The following is a 15,315-nucleotide window of genomic DNA, read 5'->3' as shown; positions in this document are numbered from 1 at the left end:
TGAAATCTTTTCATGAATAAAACATACTAAGTGATTTTTACTTAGTTTACCTGTTGATTTGGAACAATTTGAGGGTGGTTTTATAGAAGTTGGATAGAGTGTATGCATATATTATAATACAATCCATCACAGGAAAGTGCAAACCATGCTGAGATGGCTGTTCCTCATTAGAACGTTTTGTTCTGAACTCTTATTGGACGATTTGCAGGTAACTTCTCTGTACCCTTTTCAAATGTTAGGCTAGATTTCGCCCAGATTATCGAAAAGTATACCCATAAAGTTTAATCGAATTTTAATAAGGTTGTGCGCGTATTACTATTCGACTTTGAGTGAAACACGCTAAAAAAAAATTAACATGAAAAAGTTGTTGTTCGAACAACTTTTTTTCCTTAAAAGCGCCCACTTTGCGATGTATGAAGAAAAGTTAGGTAATTATATTGCCTTTCATGAGAAAAAATATCAAGCAAATCTGAGGGGTACCATTTTTGGGAAAATGACTTTTAATTTTTAAATATATTTTTTTAGAGTGTAGAAACCGATTTTTTATTTTATTTAAATTTTTTTATAAAATTTCAGATTATTTGCTAAAAGTTCGCCATACATCACTTTTTTGTAGGGCTTGTCATTTTTAAGCTATATCGATTTGAAAAAAAAATCGACAAAAAACTTTGACCCTTATCAAATGTTAGGCGAGATAAATTTTGAAAAAAATAAGTACGCAAAGTTGCTTAAAATTGCTAAGTCTCCACACCCACAAAGTTCCATAAGGTTCTGAGAGGGTGCTGCCAACCACTGGATGAGTTGGCGTGAAATCCGTCACCTACGATTAAATATCTCCAGTTTATCGTCAGGAAATCAGCGAATAAAGTTTGCTTGCTAGCCGCCATCCTGAAAACACCTTGTTTTTTTCACATTGGAAAATCATAATCAAAATCAAAATTCTTAGCTGAATCTCGCCATTTTTTCACTGAGATTCAGCTAAATAAAATGCCGAGCTGCTTGGTGGAGCCCTAACGCATTGAAACGCCATGAGATTTTCTTCGTCCTACGAATAAACATAGAAAAAGGGGATTCGCTAGGAGCGCTTCTTTTGTTTTGAGAACAATGAGCGTAAATATTCATACAATGCGCTCTAATAGGATTTATGTTGTAGCTAATGAACTAACACATCGGAACAAACCTATTATTGATTTGTGCATGGTAAAATCATTGATATTATTGAATTTTTCTGATCGACAGAATGGAAGTAGCGCTCTACCCTACATTCTATCTGATTTTGCACATCCTTCACGATAGCTATAAATCATATGAAATTTATTGGCAACTCATATAGTTCCTATGAGGTAATCACATCACAGACAACCAAAATGCACGTAAATTCAAAGTTATTTTGTGATGTACAAACATATATACAAACAATTAAATAGGTAAAGAATGCAAAAAATGGCTTATATGTACAAAAGTGGAGGCCATATTCGTGCAATTTTTAATTTATTTTTAAACGAGTTGATTTAACATCATATACGACTTAATATGTAATAACAAATGTTATTTGAAAAGTTTTGCGATGTAATCCGATTAAATTTGTGATAAAGTACGATGAAAAAAATGTTTCATCGGAAATAAGTCGGAAATTTTCATTCTATACGATTTATCTTAAACGTAATGCGATGTAGGGGAAATGACGGCTTCGGCATGACAGACTATTTTCGGCAACCCAAATTGAAACACTATTTTCACTGGATATTCTTACGAAAACACTTCGCTGAATGCATGCAAACGATTCTTTATGCTTTCAGCTTCAATTTGACTATATTTTTACCACTGAGAAAAAGCAATCTTGAAATGAAACACACGCACTACAAATTGTAGTTGATTTCAAGTTGCCGATAATAGAACAGCAGATTTACATGCAGTTCAAATGGAACAGTTGCCGAAGAAAAACTGGTTGCCGACAATACTCGCTCTCACTAGAGAAGATTGGAGCTTTGTAAAAGCGTTTCAAAACAGTTTTTGACAATTCTTTCGACTGAAATTGTTAGAGGAGCTGGCAGCAAAAGATTGTAAACAAACCAATACTGCATATGTGTGCGTTCCATAGAGAAAAAGGCTATAGAAAGAAGGTCGCTGCTTAGGTTGCCGAGAATACGTAAATTCCCCAATGTCATTCTTCACGGATACGAATTTTGTTCATTTATATCAAAAATATAAATGTTTATACTCTAAACATATTAATTATTCAAAGTAAATTGAAAACATGTTTAAAACGAAAATATTTATGTTTAAATTAAATTTAAAGGCATGTTTATTTCAACAATATCAAAATCCATTGTATTTGACGGCTTTTGTCACCATGTCTGTGTTTGACTGACGATGATCGGTTTCTGTACGTGACGAATAAGAATGGAATCATTCTCCAGTGGGACCTGGCCAAGCGGAAATGGTTGGCGGAGACAATAAAGGCGCTGAAGATGGTAGTTATTTCACTACACTGAAACAAATCGACATGTACCGTTTATTGGATCCATCTCATAACATAGCAATGTCAGCAGATTTATTCATTCTATGTGATGATTGATAGATTCCATTGGATTATCACTTAAAAACTATGACTGCGATATGGAATGATTTCTATCGTAATTTCACATACTTAGTACTTGATAATACTTTGCTTCGAACGTGGTTAGCGAAGGTAAGAAGTATATGAATATTGTCTGATATATTTCATGGTGAAAAACTGTTGATATGTCATGGGTGGGAACAGACATCTAGAAACTAATGGAAAATCATATAAGTTTGCACTATGAGAAAATTCAGTAAAATATACCTGTTTTCATGATGAATATTGCTCACTAAAATATATATCTTATAAGATAATCATGTATATTTTATTGGAGTTGCTTTTACTGATTTTTGACGTTTGTTGATATGTCGCGTGTAAATAGACATGTAGAAACTATTGGACTGTCATTTAACTTTGCAGTATAGGAAAACATGTATATCTCATTGTAATAGCTTGCTTTGATTTTTGACGTTTAAATATTGTAAACAGATCTATCCCAATCATTAAATAGTCATATAGAAATGCCTTTTAAGAAATCCAACAGCAAGCATTTGTTTTTGCATGTTTTTCTGGGATGAATATCGCTCCCAATAAAATACATCTTACATGATTGTTCTTTATAAATTATTGAAACAATTTTCAACGATGTTAACGTACACTCATTAAAATGATTAGTTGAACTAAATACTACTAACAACAATGATACTGTATTGAATAATCTTTGTTTGTTATTGTTTCATATGATAATTGGTTCCAGAAAAGAATGTATTGAGATTGAAAAAAAATGATTCTACTGTAATATTTACTTTGCTATGATTCTAATTGTAAGCCTTCTACACGGCTAATTCAGATTCCAGCCCTAAGTAGTATTCGAACTTCATGAGCCAGTTCTATCAAATCATATAATTTAGTGGTTGATTTATTGCACACAGGTGCATTAAGAAAGATTTGAACAAACCACACCACCGAAACGGAACATAAATTTGTCAGTGCTATTTGTCTTCACTCTAGCAAAACGAGCATAAAGTTGCACTACATTCCATGTCGGGAGAGCTGTTCTTACTTCATGCTATTTGAACGAGCTCAATCTTGAAGTCAGCCGTGGCCCAGTGGAATCGAGCACAGACACCGAAAGCATCACACCTCAACAGATCTTGATCGAATCCCAAATCAGCTACAATAAAAAAAAAGGCACAACTGTGAAAGCTCCCACTGCCTGATGTTTATTTTTCGAATTTATTTTTAGAAATCGATTAAATATATGTGTCAAAAGAAGAAGTAAATTTCATGTTATTTTCACATAAACTTTACTTCGATTGATTTATGACACATATATTATATTGTGGTGAAAAGTATAGCTTATGCTTATGGGTTTCAAATCCATTTCAGTTAATTATTATAAATTGATCGATTTTCATTTATCATATAACGATCATATAAAAGTTACCAAATTATCAGCATTGTAAATGTATCAGATATTCATATAGAATTTACCTGACACATTTTCAATCATATCATTTTTAATGGATTATCTTATAGCGCAAATTTATTAGATTTCCACATAACAGGAATATGTCAAATTCGTTCAGTGTAGGCATTTCGCACGATCTGAAGTTTTTGGTAGTGACTACCCGAACAAAAAATTACAGTGAAATTTTCAGTGGAAACAATGCTCTAACATTAATATTTATTGTCGACAATAAAAATGATTGTTATAATGTTGTACTCTTCCGAAAACGGCAAAACTGCTACCTAGCTGTACAATGCATGTACATAATAAAATGTTGTTACAATGATTTTTATCGTATTTTTCATTTATTTTATTGTTAACATGATTCGATCATGAACAATAATGAACAACTCTATTACAATAAAAATTGTTGTTACATCAAATATTGGTGTATTTTCATTGTGGGTTACTTCACGAACAATAAAAATAAATCTGATTGAAGCATGCAGACTATGAGAGGGTCAGCAACACTGCCAATGTAATCAAGATAGGCGCTGCTCGTATGGCTCTGGCTTTGACAGTTCGTTTGGCTCAAAACCAGGCAGTCCGCGTCCGCTCATATCTTATCCTAGACCCTCTCTAAAGCTTAATGGAGATCTTTTCCGTGCAGTCAATAATCATACAATAATAATAAAAAATTCCACCACTTGAAGATGTCAGGAAGGAACTCTCAGGTGGAAGCATATTTCATGGGCGATTCTCTCCAGTCGAATGCATTAACTTATCAACGACGCTCAACCACCAAGGAGACGTGACCTAGGGATATCGAGCGCAGGGGAGTTGGCCTGCATTTCTCACAAGTTCCGGATCGAATCTCGATCCATAACCAGTAAAAAAAGGACCACCCGTAACAGACATACCACCCCCTTCCCTTCCCGGGGCAATGTTTTATTTTCTCGATTTATTTTTAAAGTCGATAAAGTAGATCTGTCAGGCCAACACATACACTCTAAAGTACACTGTTATTTTTATTAATCAATAAATTCGCCAACCAACAGTAAAATAACAATAATATTTAATGTTATTGAAAAAAAATTATATGGGAAAATCACGAAAATTTCATTGTTAAGATACTTAACAACCCCCCTTTTTTATTGTAAATTATCATTATTCTTCATCAGCAGTTCTTTTGGTCGATACGCCGTAGACTTTGGAAAACAACCGTTTCGTGATGATTATGTGAGCTGTAATGGAAGCACTCTGCCCCCGTTTGGCGATACTGCCATACAATGAAATTATTTCAAGCGGAAGATAAAGTATTTATTGTGTTGTACCTTTTGACTATTGTTTTACGAAGTTTTGTATAGTGAACAAGAATCCTGGGCTCTGTTAAGTTAATTCGATTGAGCCTTATCAAATAAGTTATTAAACAATAACGGTCATAAAGGTATCTAAAAGATTTTTTTTTTATTTCTTTCTGTAAAGTTAACTTCTTAAAAACAGCATGACATAAATAATACTAGTTTACAAATAAAAGTAAAAAAATAACTTGAATATTTGACCAATGATTCTTATGTAAAATCCTGCGCTGAATCCCAAAATGTAGTCAGTAGGATAGTTTCCGAGATACAACTAAAAAATGAAAAATCACATAAAAAGGGTTGTTTACTAAAATACAAATATCTCCGGTTGTAATGACACAATATCAATTATTTTTATGCCAAATTAAAGGTGAAAACATTTGCTTTCGATAAACTCAACGTCAATTGTATGTGAGATTAGTAGTATTGTTGTTAATTAATGGTTTGTTTAACTTTTGCATTTTTGCAAAAAATATTAATGTAAATAAAAATGTTTGTAGTGGTTGTATCACTAATTTCACTCGATAAAAATATTGGTCACATTTAATTTGGCGTTAAAATAATTAATATAGCCTGTTTACAGCCGAAGATATTTGTATTTTAGTAAATACATTATTCTAAAGTAAAATTTCATTTTTTAGTTTAGCTATGTCTCGAAAACTATCCTACTGAATTTTTTTTTGACTACATTTTTGGATTCAGCGCACGATTTTACATGGGAATTTCAAAAAATTAATGACGTCCCCCTTTCTCTTGCCTCTGTTGATTATTGTAATTTTAATACTTTCACTAACATGGAACTATACGAAGAGGAATTTTTCTGGGTTTTGCGCAGCATGATTTTTCTTATTTCGTGTTCCATGGTCTTTGAAAAATGTTGTTCAAGTTTGATGAAATTTTTACCAGTTACTCGTCAAAGTAATAAATATATTGTCAAAATATTCTGGCTCCAACTACGAGGGGCACGGGTGTACACCTGCTTCCAAAATATACTTTAAACAGGCTTTAACATTTACATCGAATGTGTAAATAAATCTCTCAATAATAGAACTCACTGCGCCTGTAAATTTGATTAAGAATATGACCATAAATATAGAACTTCTAGAATCATACGCGAAACATTAGCGTAAAAAGATTTCACATAGTTTTTAGGAACGCAAATAATATTTTTCCAATAGCGAAATTGATGATTTTTAATCTGAATATCATATAACATAATAAATTCTATGTAAGTAATGATATAGATTTCATTGGACACATAAGGTTAATGTGATTTAGTGGTGCAATTTCCAATTGTTAAATCACATAAAAGTTAAGTGAAATTCACATTGATATATCCATCGGTTATGTGATTTATTTTATGAGTGTATTTTATTAAACTAACAGTCCCATATGGTCTAGTGGCTAGGATATCTGGCTTTCACCCAGAAGGCCCGGGTTCGATTCCCGGTATGGGAAATTTTTTTGACACGAAGACATGGGTTTTTATTTTGATCATCGAACCCTATCATGTTTCTTCCCATTACTGCCTCCAACACACTATTATGTTCGCTGAACTTTGTCCCACATGTCTAAAACTAGCAGTGACATCACGCTCTCGCATCGGAATGCCTACATCGCTCGGTGAAAAATCACGTTCCCACAAGAAAGCTTTAATCCGAATTTAGACGAGGCAAGTCAGTTAAATTCAACTCACCTCCATTTGTGGAAGTCTGCGTTCAATTGTGTTGACATCGAATAGAGCAAGTCCGACATCAACCAGCTTTCTGTTTGATCATTCTGCAGTACAACTGAGTTGAACGCTGAATTGAATAATCTAAACCGGGCTCTATTCCTCTTTCACCTATTCCACTGTAAAATCAAACAAAAACACAAAATCGCTTCTCGTATAACAAAGTGGTACCAAACGCAAACAGCCGCTGCTTCTGCCACACGATTAGGTTGGGGATTGATCCATAAGCAGCAAAACTCTTTCAGTTGATCGTGAACTGCAGCAGGCGAGAGATCGAACATTTACTAGTTGCCCAAAAATGTCCAAAGAAGAGTCCAAGTATGGTTTCAAAGACAAAGCCAAGGCCGAGGAGACGCTGGAGCTGCTCAAAAGTGAAGATCACAAGTACCAAGCCCTAACGGTTCGTGGCCTGCTGGGACGGGCCAAACGTGTGCTGACTCGTAAGTAGTAATTTGGGCAAATTTTAGCTCATTTTTAGGCGGTGATGTCATCAAGTGGGCCTAAAACGATTGGGTTCTATGGTGATTCCGGTCATAGCTTTAACGAAAATGAACTTCAAATAAACAGCAGCACTAACGAAAATGTGTCAAATTATGTTGGTTTCCGAACATAATTTATAAACATACATATGGTTGTGAAGTAATCTCTATTTTTAAACATACGCAGCCACGCTAGTGGTGCTGGTGATGATAATTTATGACGATGACAGAGTTTGATGACGCGTCCCGAAGGCCGCGCGGTCTCTGTATTGAAATTGAAACGACTAGCCGGTACACTCTCCACATCATCGCTTGCCGCTTGTTTACTATAGTTGTCCAATCAAAACAGGCCCCTCTCTCTAAAGATTCTCTTACCGAAGCTGGCGCGAAGAGAAGAGCATATGCCGCCAAGTGTGGAGCGAGCACGTGGAGAGAGGCCCATTCTGGGAACAAAATGTGTTGTCCAGAATGTATAGTTGATCTTTACTGGCACGTACGCACCTCATTGTCTTCGGTGGTTCAAAGTACTAGAAACTAGTTTTCGTCTAATTTAAACATTCTATTTCAGTAACGAAAGCCGAAGAGAAGGTCAAGAACATCAAGGAGGCCATCAAGGTGTTCGAAAACTGGATCGGAGAAAACACCAACAGCAGTACCAAGAATGCCAAGCCCAAGGAAGCCGAGGAGAAGGTCGAAACGGTAGCCGGTCTGGGATTCAAGGATAAGGAAGCGGCAGAGAAGACTCTCAAGTAGGTTTTTATTCAAATCCTGATTTTGGTAGGAAATTATTATGAAATGTGTTTTGCAGAATCCTTGAAGGCCGCGATCCAGACTACCAAAAGCTTGCCATCAAAGGCCTACTGGGCAGCGCCAAGCGTGTTCTTCCGTCCACCAAGAATGAAGATAAGATCAAAGCCATCAAGGAGGCCATGGAAACGTTTGACGATTTCCTGGAAACCTTCGACAGCGAAGAACGGTCCAAGCAGAACATGGCCTATCTGCCACTGGATTTGATTAAATCTCTACCGGGAAAACCATCCGACGAACTAACAGCAGAATTCGTGGAATGCTATGACACGGTAGCCAAGGGCAACTACAAACATCTGCGAACAAAGTTTCCGGAAGACGACGACAGCACCAGTTGGGATATCATCCGTAACAGGAAACTACTTAAGCTGAAGGAAAAGGTTAAGGAAAGCGGTGAAAAGCTGTTCGATTCCGATGGAAAGCCAACGGAGGTGCACTTGAAGATGATCTACTGGGCCTACAGTCCCAATGTGGACAAACTGAAGACGTACTGTACAAAGCTAGCGAAGTCTGGCGGTGGAAAGAAGCGATCGCATTCCTCGTCCGAAAGCGACAGCGATGAAGAGGTCGAGGATACTAAGAAGTCGAAGAAGTGAACTGAAATGTTTTCTGTAGGTTGAAAGGGTGGAGGAATAAAATAAAATCTATGTTATGTGTTCTTCAATATTCGCCGTGTTCTGCAACGTAGATGACAACGGGGGTCAACTTAGAGATGATAATTATATGTATGATTAAAACCCCCTTGATTAGGTGATTATACTTAAATGATAACGACTCCTGCGCGAAAAAGATTCATCGGATTTTGTTTTCGCTCAGGTCAAGAAAAAATAATATTATCAATTTTGAATGAACTACCGTGAGCATCTGTAAACTCGTGTAGCCCCTATGAAATATCGTGGGTTTGAATAAACAAGGCCAACTTTGCAAGGATTTCATTGTGTGAATAGCCTACTCACGTTAATTACGACAGTTACATCTCGTGTTGAAGTTGTACTTGTCACATTATTCTGATCAAACAAGGAAATGACTATAATCCAATATAATTCAAATCATAGTGCCGCGAGCAGCGTCATTACAAAGCTATCTAAACTACAATCTAGCTAGAGAGCTAAACAAGCTCAGTGCACTTCCGCTTTCCACTCAAATGGTGTGATTGCAAACGTAATATTCTAAAACATACGCTATACTTATATAGCATGCCAGTAACAATATTTCATGTTCCTCCGAAAATATGAGCTTTTTAGGTTCAAATTCTGATCAATTGATGTTATCAAATGAAATAGCACCGAAGAAGGAATCCCTATTGTTCAATCATTTATGAGTAAGGTAATCTGTGTTGTGGAATAATTGCAAGCTTCAAACCAATGCAATGTGGTGCAGCAAGCTATGGGGGTTTGCAAAATTAATGGGCAGCATATCGTCGATAGCCTCGTCGATACAGACGTTCGTGAACTGAAACACGAAGGAATATGCGTATCTCCCGCAAAAAAAAACCTAACCAATACAAACTTCCTATATCGTTATCTATTTCTACCGGGAATGGATAGTGAAGAGAGTGATATCCGCGATTTGGATTGGTTAGCAACGTCGTTGAGTTATAGAATTAGATTGTAAAAATACATGATTAGGTATAGAGTCGGACTAGCAGATAACAGTCGCCATATACGATCGGCTTCGCATAACGTCACCACAGCACTAAGTAATGAAATAATTATAGAATGACTTCTGAAACGACTTGTATGGGAACAAAAAAAAATCTCAAAAGCGTTTGCATCTAACGTGGCTCAACAGTTCAGTTTTTGCGCAATTCTTTCGTCTACCTGGAAAAGCACTATACAATAAGAACGGCGGTAAATCTCCTTGACGCAAAGGAACTTTTTTTGTATCAATAGTGTAGGATGATAGCAGCAAAACTGTGTGGTTGCAAGTATTGCATTAATTGTTTCATATTCCTAAATGAATTAATAAAAATGTTTTGTTTATCGAATAAACGCTGTTTTATAAGCTACACAACCAGCCTACTGTAGTCTGCAATATTAAAAAAAAGCTAATGTCGTTTTCGTTTTTCCGGTGTAGCTACACCGGTGCTACTGCCGTACACCGAAATAATTTAGGGTGTGGATATAGGATGCACCTTTGTTTACAAACAAATGATGTTGAGCTGTTAAAAACTCGCGCTTATTCCTGCTTACACTACACCGGTGCTACATCGCAAAAACGAAAAGGACATAAATTGCACGGACTGTGTGATCTTCAAAAGGAAATTGAGAAGAGATCAGGCATAACATTTGATAACGGCACAAAAGCATTTGTAAACAAACTTTCTAAGGCCCTTTACACGCGAACCAAAGTACACCCACGCAAACCAACAACATCATCGGATAGGGGCAACTATCACCCTTCCGAAAGTGGTATTGGTTTGCGTGGGCGTACTTTGGTTCGCGTGTAAAGGGCCTTAGAAAGTTTGTTTACAAATGCTTTTGTGCCGTTATCAAATGTTATGCCTGAGATATTGCGCGTTTTACACCAAATTGGACTAATAAGCGCGTTTTCACTTATTAAAAAGTGTGATAAAACTGCAAGTTTAATCATCTTGGTGTCTTCGGTGCACTTATTCCTTATGATGCAAGCAATAAGTGCTCCCAAGACATCAAAACGATTTGACGGAAACGTGCACTTTTATCACACTTTTTGCATTTTTGGGACAGTCCAGTTTCAGATGCAATCAGCAATATAACGACTATTGTATTGAAGGGACCATCGAAGTAGGCTTTGCTTACGCTGTCAATTTTCCTTTTCGCCGGTGTGAAAAGTGTGATCTGTGAAAAACATCGTTACGACCACAACGTTTGGAAGCCGCGAAGTGGTTTTTCTTTAATGGTCCAGTTGAGAAGGACACAGGACGTTGACCTACAGTCAGTGCTGATCGGCAAACGCGGTTTAGATAAATTCCAAAATTCTATCACCCACCGCGCAGTACTGTGAGGATTTCTACAAACGCTCGGTATCCCGGGATTTGACTGGGCGATATATAGTCAAATACCCTAAAACCGAAGACAACAAATCAAGAAGACTGGCCACTCTTCCATTTTCTCATACGAACGAATTTGTGTATTTGCTCATTTTTCTATGCGTTGCTTCTACCTTCACTCAAGCGCAGCGCCATTGTATCTGTCGCTTGGATTCTGGCAAAGTTGCCAGTCTTCTTGATTTATGGTCTTTGCTAAAAGGTAAGCCTATTCCCGTATGATTAGTAACTCCTATCACAATGCCTTGCGACGGTTGTAGAGTGTCGAACGGAAATTAGATCGGAACGAAGAGTTGAAAGAGAGGTATTAAAGGGTGATACGGTCAAAATTTGGTCAAGGGAAAACGCGTGTAAATCGGTGAAATCGTTTATTTAAAAAATCAAATTAAATTTCTTTTTCAAGTTCAATTAGTATAAAATTCAGGAAAAATATTCAGTTAGGCTTCCGTTTTTCCAAATCTGAATTGCCGGGCCTTACGCTTGACCCCTGCCATCAGATTTTGTACAGCCACCTTGTCCACCTTCTTCGCCGCAGAAAGCCAGTTTGCCTTGAACTGCTGCTCGCCCTTAGCAGTTTTTTTGGTCTTCTTTAGGTTCCGCTTGACAATAGCCCAGTATTTCTCAATTGGGCGGAGCTCTGGCGTGTTGGGAGGGTTCTTGACCTTGGGAACCACCTGCACGTTGTTGGCGGCGTACCACTCCATGGCCTTTTTACCGTAATGGCAAGATGCCAAATCCGGCCAAAACAGTACGGAACAACCGTGTTTCTTCAGGAAAGGCAGCAGACGTTTATTCAAACACTCTTTCACGTAAATTTCTTGGTTGACAGTCCCGGAAGCTATGAAAATGCTGCTTTTCAAGCCACAGGTACAGATGGCTTGCCAAACCAGATATTTCTTTGCGAACTTTGACAGTTTCATGTGCTTGAAAACATCTGCTACCTTTCCCCTTCCTTTTGCCGTATAAAACTCCTGTCCCGGAAGCTGCTTGTAGTCGGCTTTGACGTAGGTTTCGTCGTCCATTACCACGCAGTCAAACTTCGTCAGCATCGTCGTGTACAGCCTCCGGGATCGCGCTTTGGCCGTCGTATTTTGTTTATCATCGCGATTTGGAGTCACTACCTTCTTGTAAGCCGATAGTCCGGCTCATTTTTTGGCTCGATGCACGGTTGTAGACGATACACCCAGCTTATTTGCGGCATCTCGGAGAGAGAGGTTAGGGTTTCGCTTGAAACTACCGGCAACTCTCTTTGTCGTCTCAGCGGCTTCCGGTTTTCGATTTCCCCCCGATCCAGACTTCCTGGCTGTCGACAAACGTTCCCCAAACACTTAAATTACATTTGTAACGGTTGATTTGGCAACTTTTAGCGATTTTGCCAACTTTGCGTGCGAGTAGCTCGGATTTTCGCGATGCGCGAGCAAAATTTTGATACGCTGCTCTTCTTGCTTGGACGGCATTTTGACAACTGAAGAGTGAATTCCAAAATCAAAATAGGAGCAACATTCTACACACACACACCTTCAAAATGAGGGGTGTTCAGGTTTTTTAAATGCAAAATTGAAAGAAATACGTCAAGTTGATATTGACCAAATTTTGACCGTATCACCCTTTAGTCTATTGATTTATTGCTCAGGGCGGGTTTTCCGAACACATTTATTCGGATAACGCCACGAACTTCCCCGGAGCAAAGCTTGAGCTCCATGACCTATACCGAATGCTCAACAACCAAACCGATAATGCTCACATCGCTACCTGTCTCGCTACGAATGGAATCAAGTGGCATATGATCCCGGTGAACTCTGGGAAGCTGCTGTTAAAGTGGTTAAAAGGCATCTACTTCGTCAATTTGGGACCATCTCGTTGCTGCAAGAAGACCTCGAAACAGTGTTGGTGCAAATTGAGAGTTGTATGAACTCTCGCCCTCTGGTCGAGCTATGGCATGGCTCAACGATCTTCAAACCTTCACACCGGGTCACTTTTGGAGGACTCGTCCCTGCAATCTCTTACAGAACCGGAATTAAGAGAGATTCCGATCAACCGATTGGACCGGTACCAGCTCGCCCAGAAAAAGGTTCAGCACTGTTGGTACCGATGGAGAACCGAGTATCTCAAGGAGCTGCAACGCCAAGCGACAATCAACTCATGAAAAATCGACCTAAAAGTTGGCCAAATAGTAATTTTGCAAGACCAGCAACTACCGCCTGTACGCTGGCCTTTGGCGTGCATTATGGAACTCCAGGACAAGACGACGTGGTCCGTGTTGTAACCGTACGTACTTCAGCTGCCTGCTACCCTCGGCGATGGAAAACGAAATCGGATGAGACGTCGTGAAGAAAGCAGATAAGTAGCTGAGTTTTGTACTTATCAAAGAAGTGTATTAGGAATTAATAGTAGTTCGTAGAGAAATATTCATTTCGGTGGTCGGTCTATGTAAGGTTTAGATAAATTTTAAATTTCAAATCAGTATCCTTCTCATTGCTAAGGCATTGAAATGCATCCCCTCACTTGTCATTCTGGATATTGTGTCGGTCTTTGCATTTAATCTATTATTTTTAACCGTTTCCCTTTTCCAAATTTGTCTTGCGAACGGACCGATCATAAGCAGTCATAGCAGTAATAAATAGTCGATATGATTCTATTAGTGAATTTTTTTTTTTGTTTTGTAAAGTAACCGGTGTGTATTAAATGCAAACCCGAAATTCACGCCCATGATTCATCCCGTATAAAACGTAAGAAAAAAATGATGAGGTTGTGTACAAGACACGACAGCATGGTTCACGTAGACTACGTCAAACTGTTTAGTGAACTTCTCGTGCAATTTTCTTAATACTCATTCAAAATACATTAAAAGTAGAAGTGTCTTTTCTAAAATCAAACATTTGGTTTCCAATAAATAGGTGCTTAGTACAACATTAATAAGAAATTAGGAGGATTCAGCTATACAATTTTAAAATCAGAGGTAAAGCTCGGATATAGGTTATCTACTTGTTAAATGTGTTGATGGTAAGGATCATAGCTGCGCATCATAGTCCGATCCGAACAGTTTCAAGAAGAACGATGCGCTACCAAGTCGTACTCGATGATGACGTCTGGGATAGGGAAAACGTTTATTTCATGAAAACAGTAACAAAATTATAACTTTTTAGTTAAAAATTTTTCTAAAGTTTTTATGGAAAATTGGAAATGTATTTATTTCTGCCGATTTTTAGAGTTATTTCCTATCGATCGGTGAATTTTGATTTTAATTTAATCTATAAACGACAAAGTTAAAAGCGTTCAAAACCTAACACCTTTTCGTGACGGTCGCAATTTTAGATTTTCAATTTACCCCCGGGAAGGTACCCGTAAGAAGTGAAGGGCTACCGAAAAAAAATCGTGATGGAGTGAATCTATCGGATCAACGACTGACAAGGTAGCATGGTTATTCTTAATCAATATCCAGTAGACGTGCAAGTTATCTGAATAATGATGAACGTGAAATCGTTCCATATGTTCAATAAGTGATATACCATTTAGATATAATTACATATTAAGTTCATGTTTACATAACACGTAGCATTTGGTACGGTATGGCTACGCATCCACTCCTGTAGACTCAAGAAATACGTCTCTGTTTGAGAATATTATTCAAGCTCGAATCATTTAACAGAATCACCTTTACGGCAAATACAACGCAGTAAGCCTGGCCGTTTCGACATTTGTGTCATATCCCAGATATGCTGCTAATATCAATATTGACAAGAAAATAATTATACCTCTAATACAATTAATATGGTAGAATTACCATTTTTTGTAATAGTTCTATGATTTGGGTTATCATTCGTTTATGGTATTTTTTTATATTAGGGCTCCAACTTAATCATTTTCCAGGATGCTTTCTCGTACTGGCTGAGTT

The 15,315-nt window shown here is 37.5% G+C and overlaps 1 protein-coding gene and 1 non-coding gene across 2 annotated transcripts; both read left to right on the top strand.

Moving 5' to 3' along the window:
* Positions 1-6,760: 6,760 nt before the first annotated feature.
* On the top strand, positions 6,761-6,832 carry TRNAE-UUC (transfer RNA glutamic acid (anticodon UUC)). The gene has a single exon. It is a non-coding gene; the product is annotated as a tRNA-Glu (tRNA).
* Positions 6,833-7,349: 517 nt separating this feature from the next.
* On the top strand, positions 7,350-9,038 carry Ude (Uracil-DNA degrading factor). The gene is made up of 3 exons (XM_065237836.1): positions 7,350-7,546; positions 8,154-8,334; positions 8,394-9,038. Exons 1-3 carry the CDS (start codon positions 7,405-7,407, stop codon positions 8,986-8,988), a joined length of 918 nt encoding a protein of 305 aa, XP_065093908.1. The 5' UTR covers positions 7,350-7,404; the 3' UTR covers positions 8,989-9,038.
* The last annotated feature ends 6,277 nt before the right edge of the window (positions 9,039-15,315 follow it).

Source organism: Ochlerotatus camptorhynchus, unplaced genomic scaffold, assembly GCF_037179485.1.
Source record: "Ochlerotatus camptorhynchus isolate MF236.1 unplaced genomic scaffold, CSIRO-AGI_Acam_v1.1 ptg000646l, whole genome shotgun sequence".
NCBI lineage: Eukaryota > Metazoa > Arthropoda > Insecta > Diptera > Culicidae > Ochlerotatus > Ochlerotatus camptorhynchus.
This window is presented reverse-complemented; position numbering and strand designations above follow the sequence as displayed.

Bases quoted from the DNA above. Each gene is read 5' to 3' on its own strand.
- Ude (XM_065237836.1), top strand. From the start codon at position 7,405: ATGTCCAAAGAAGAGTCCAAGTATGGTTTCAAAGACAAAGCCAAGGCC. The intron at 7,547-8,153 runs GTAAGTAGTAAT...ATTCTATTTCAG, and splicing joins GGCCAAACGTGTGCTGACTC to TAACGAAAGCCGAAGAGAAG. The intron at 8,335-8,393 runs GTAGGTTTTTAT...TGTGTTTTGCAG, and splicing joins GCGGCAGAGAAGACTCTCAA to AATCCTTGAAGGCCGCGATC.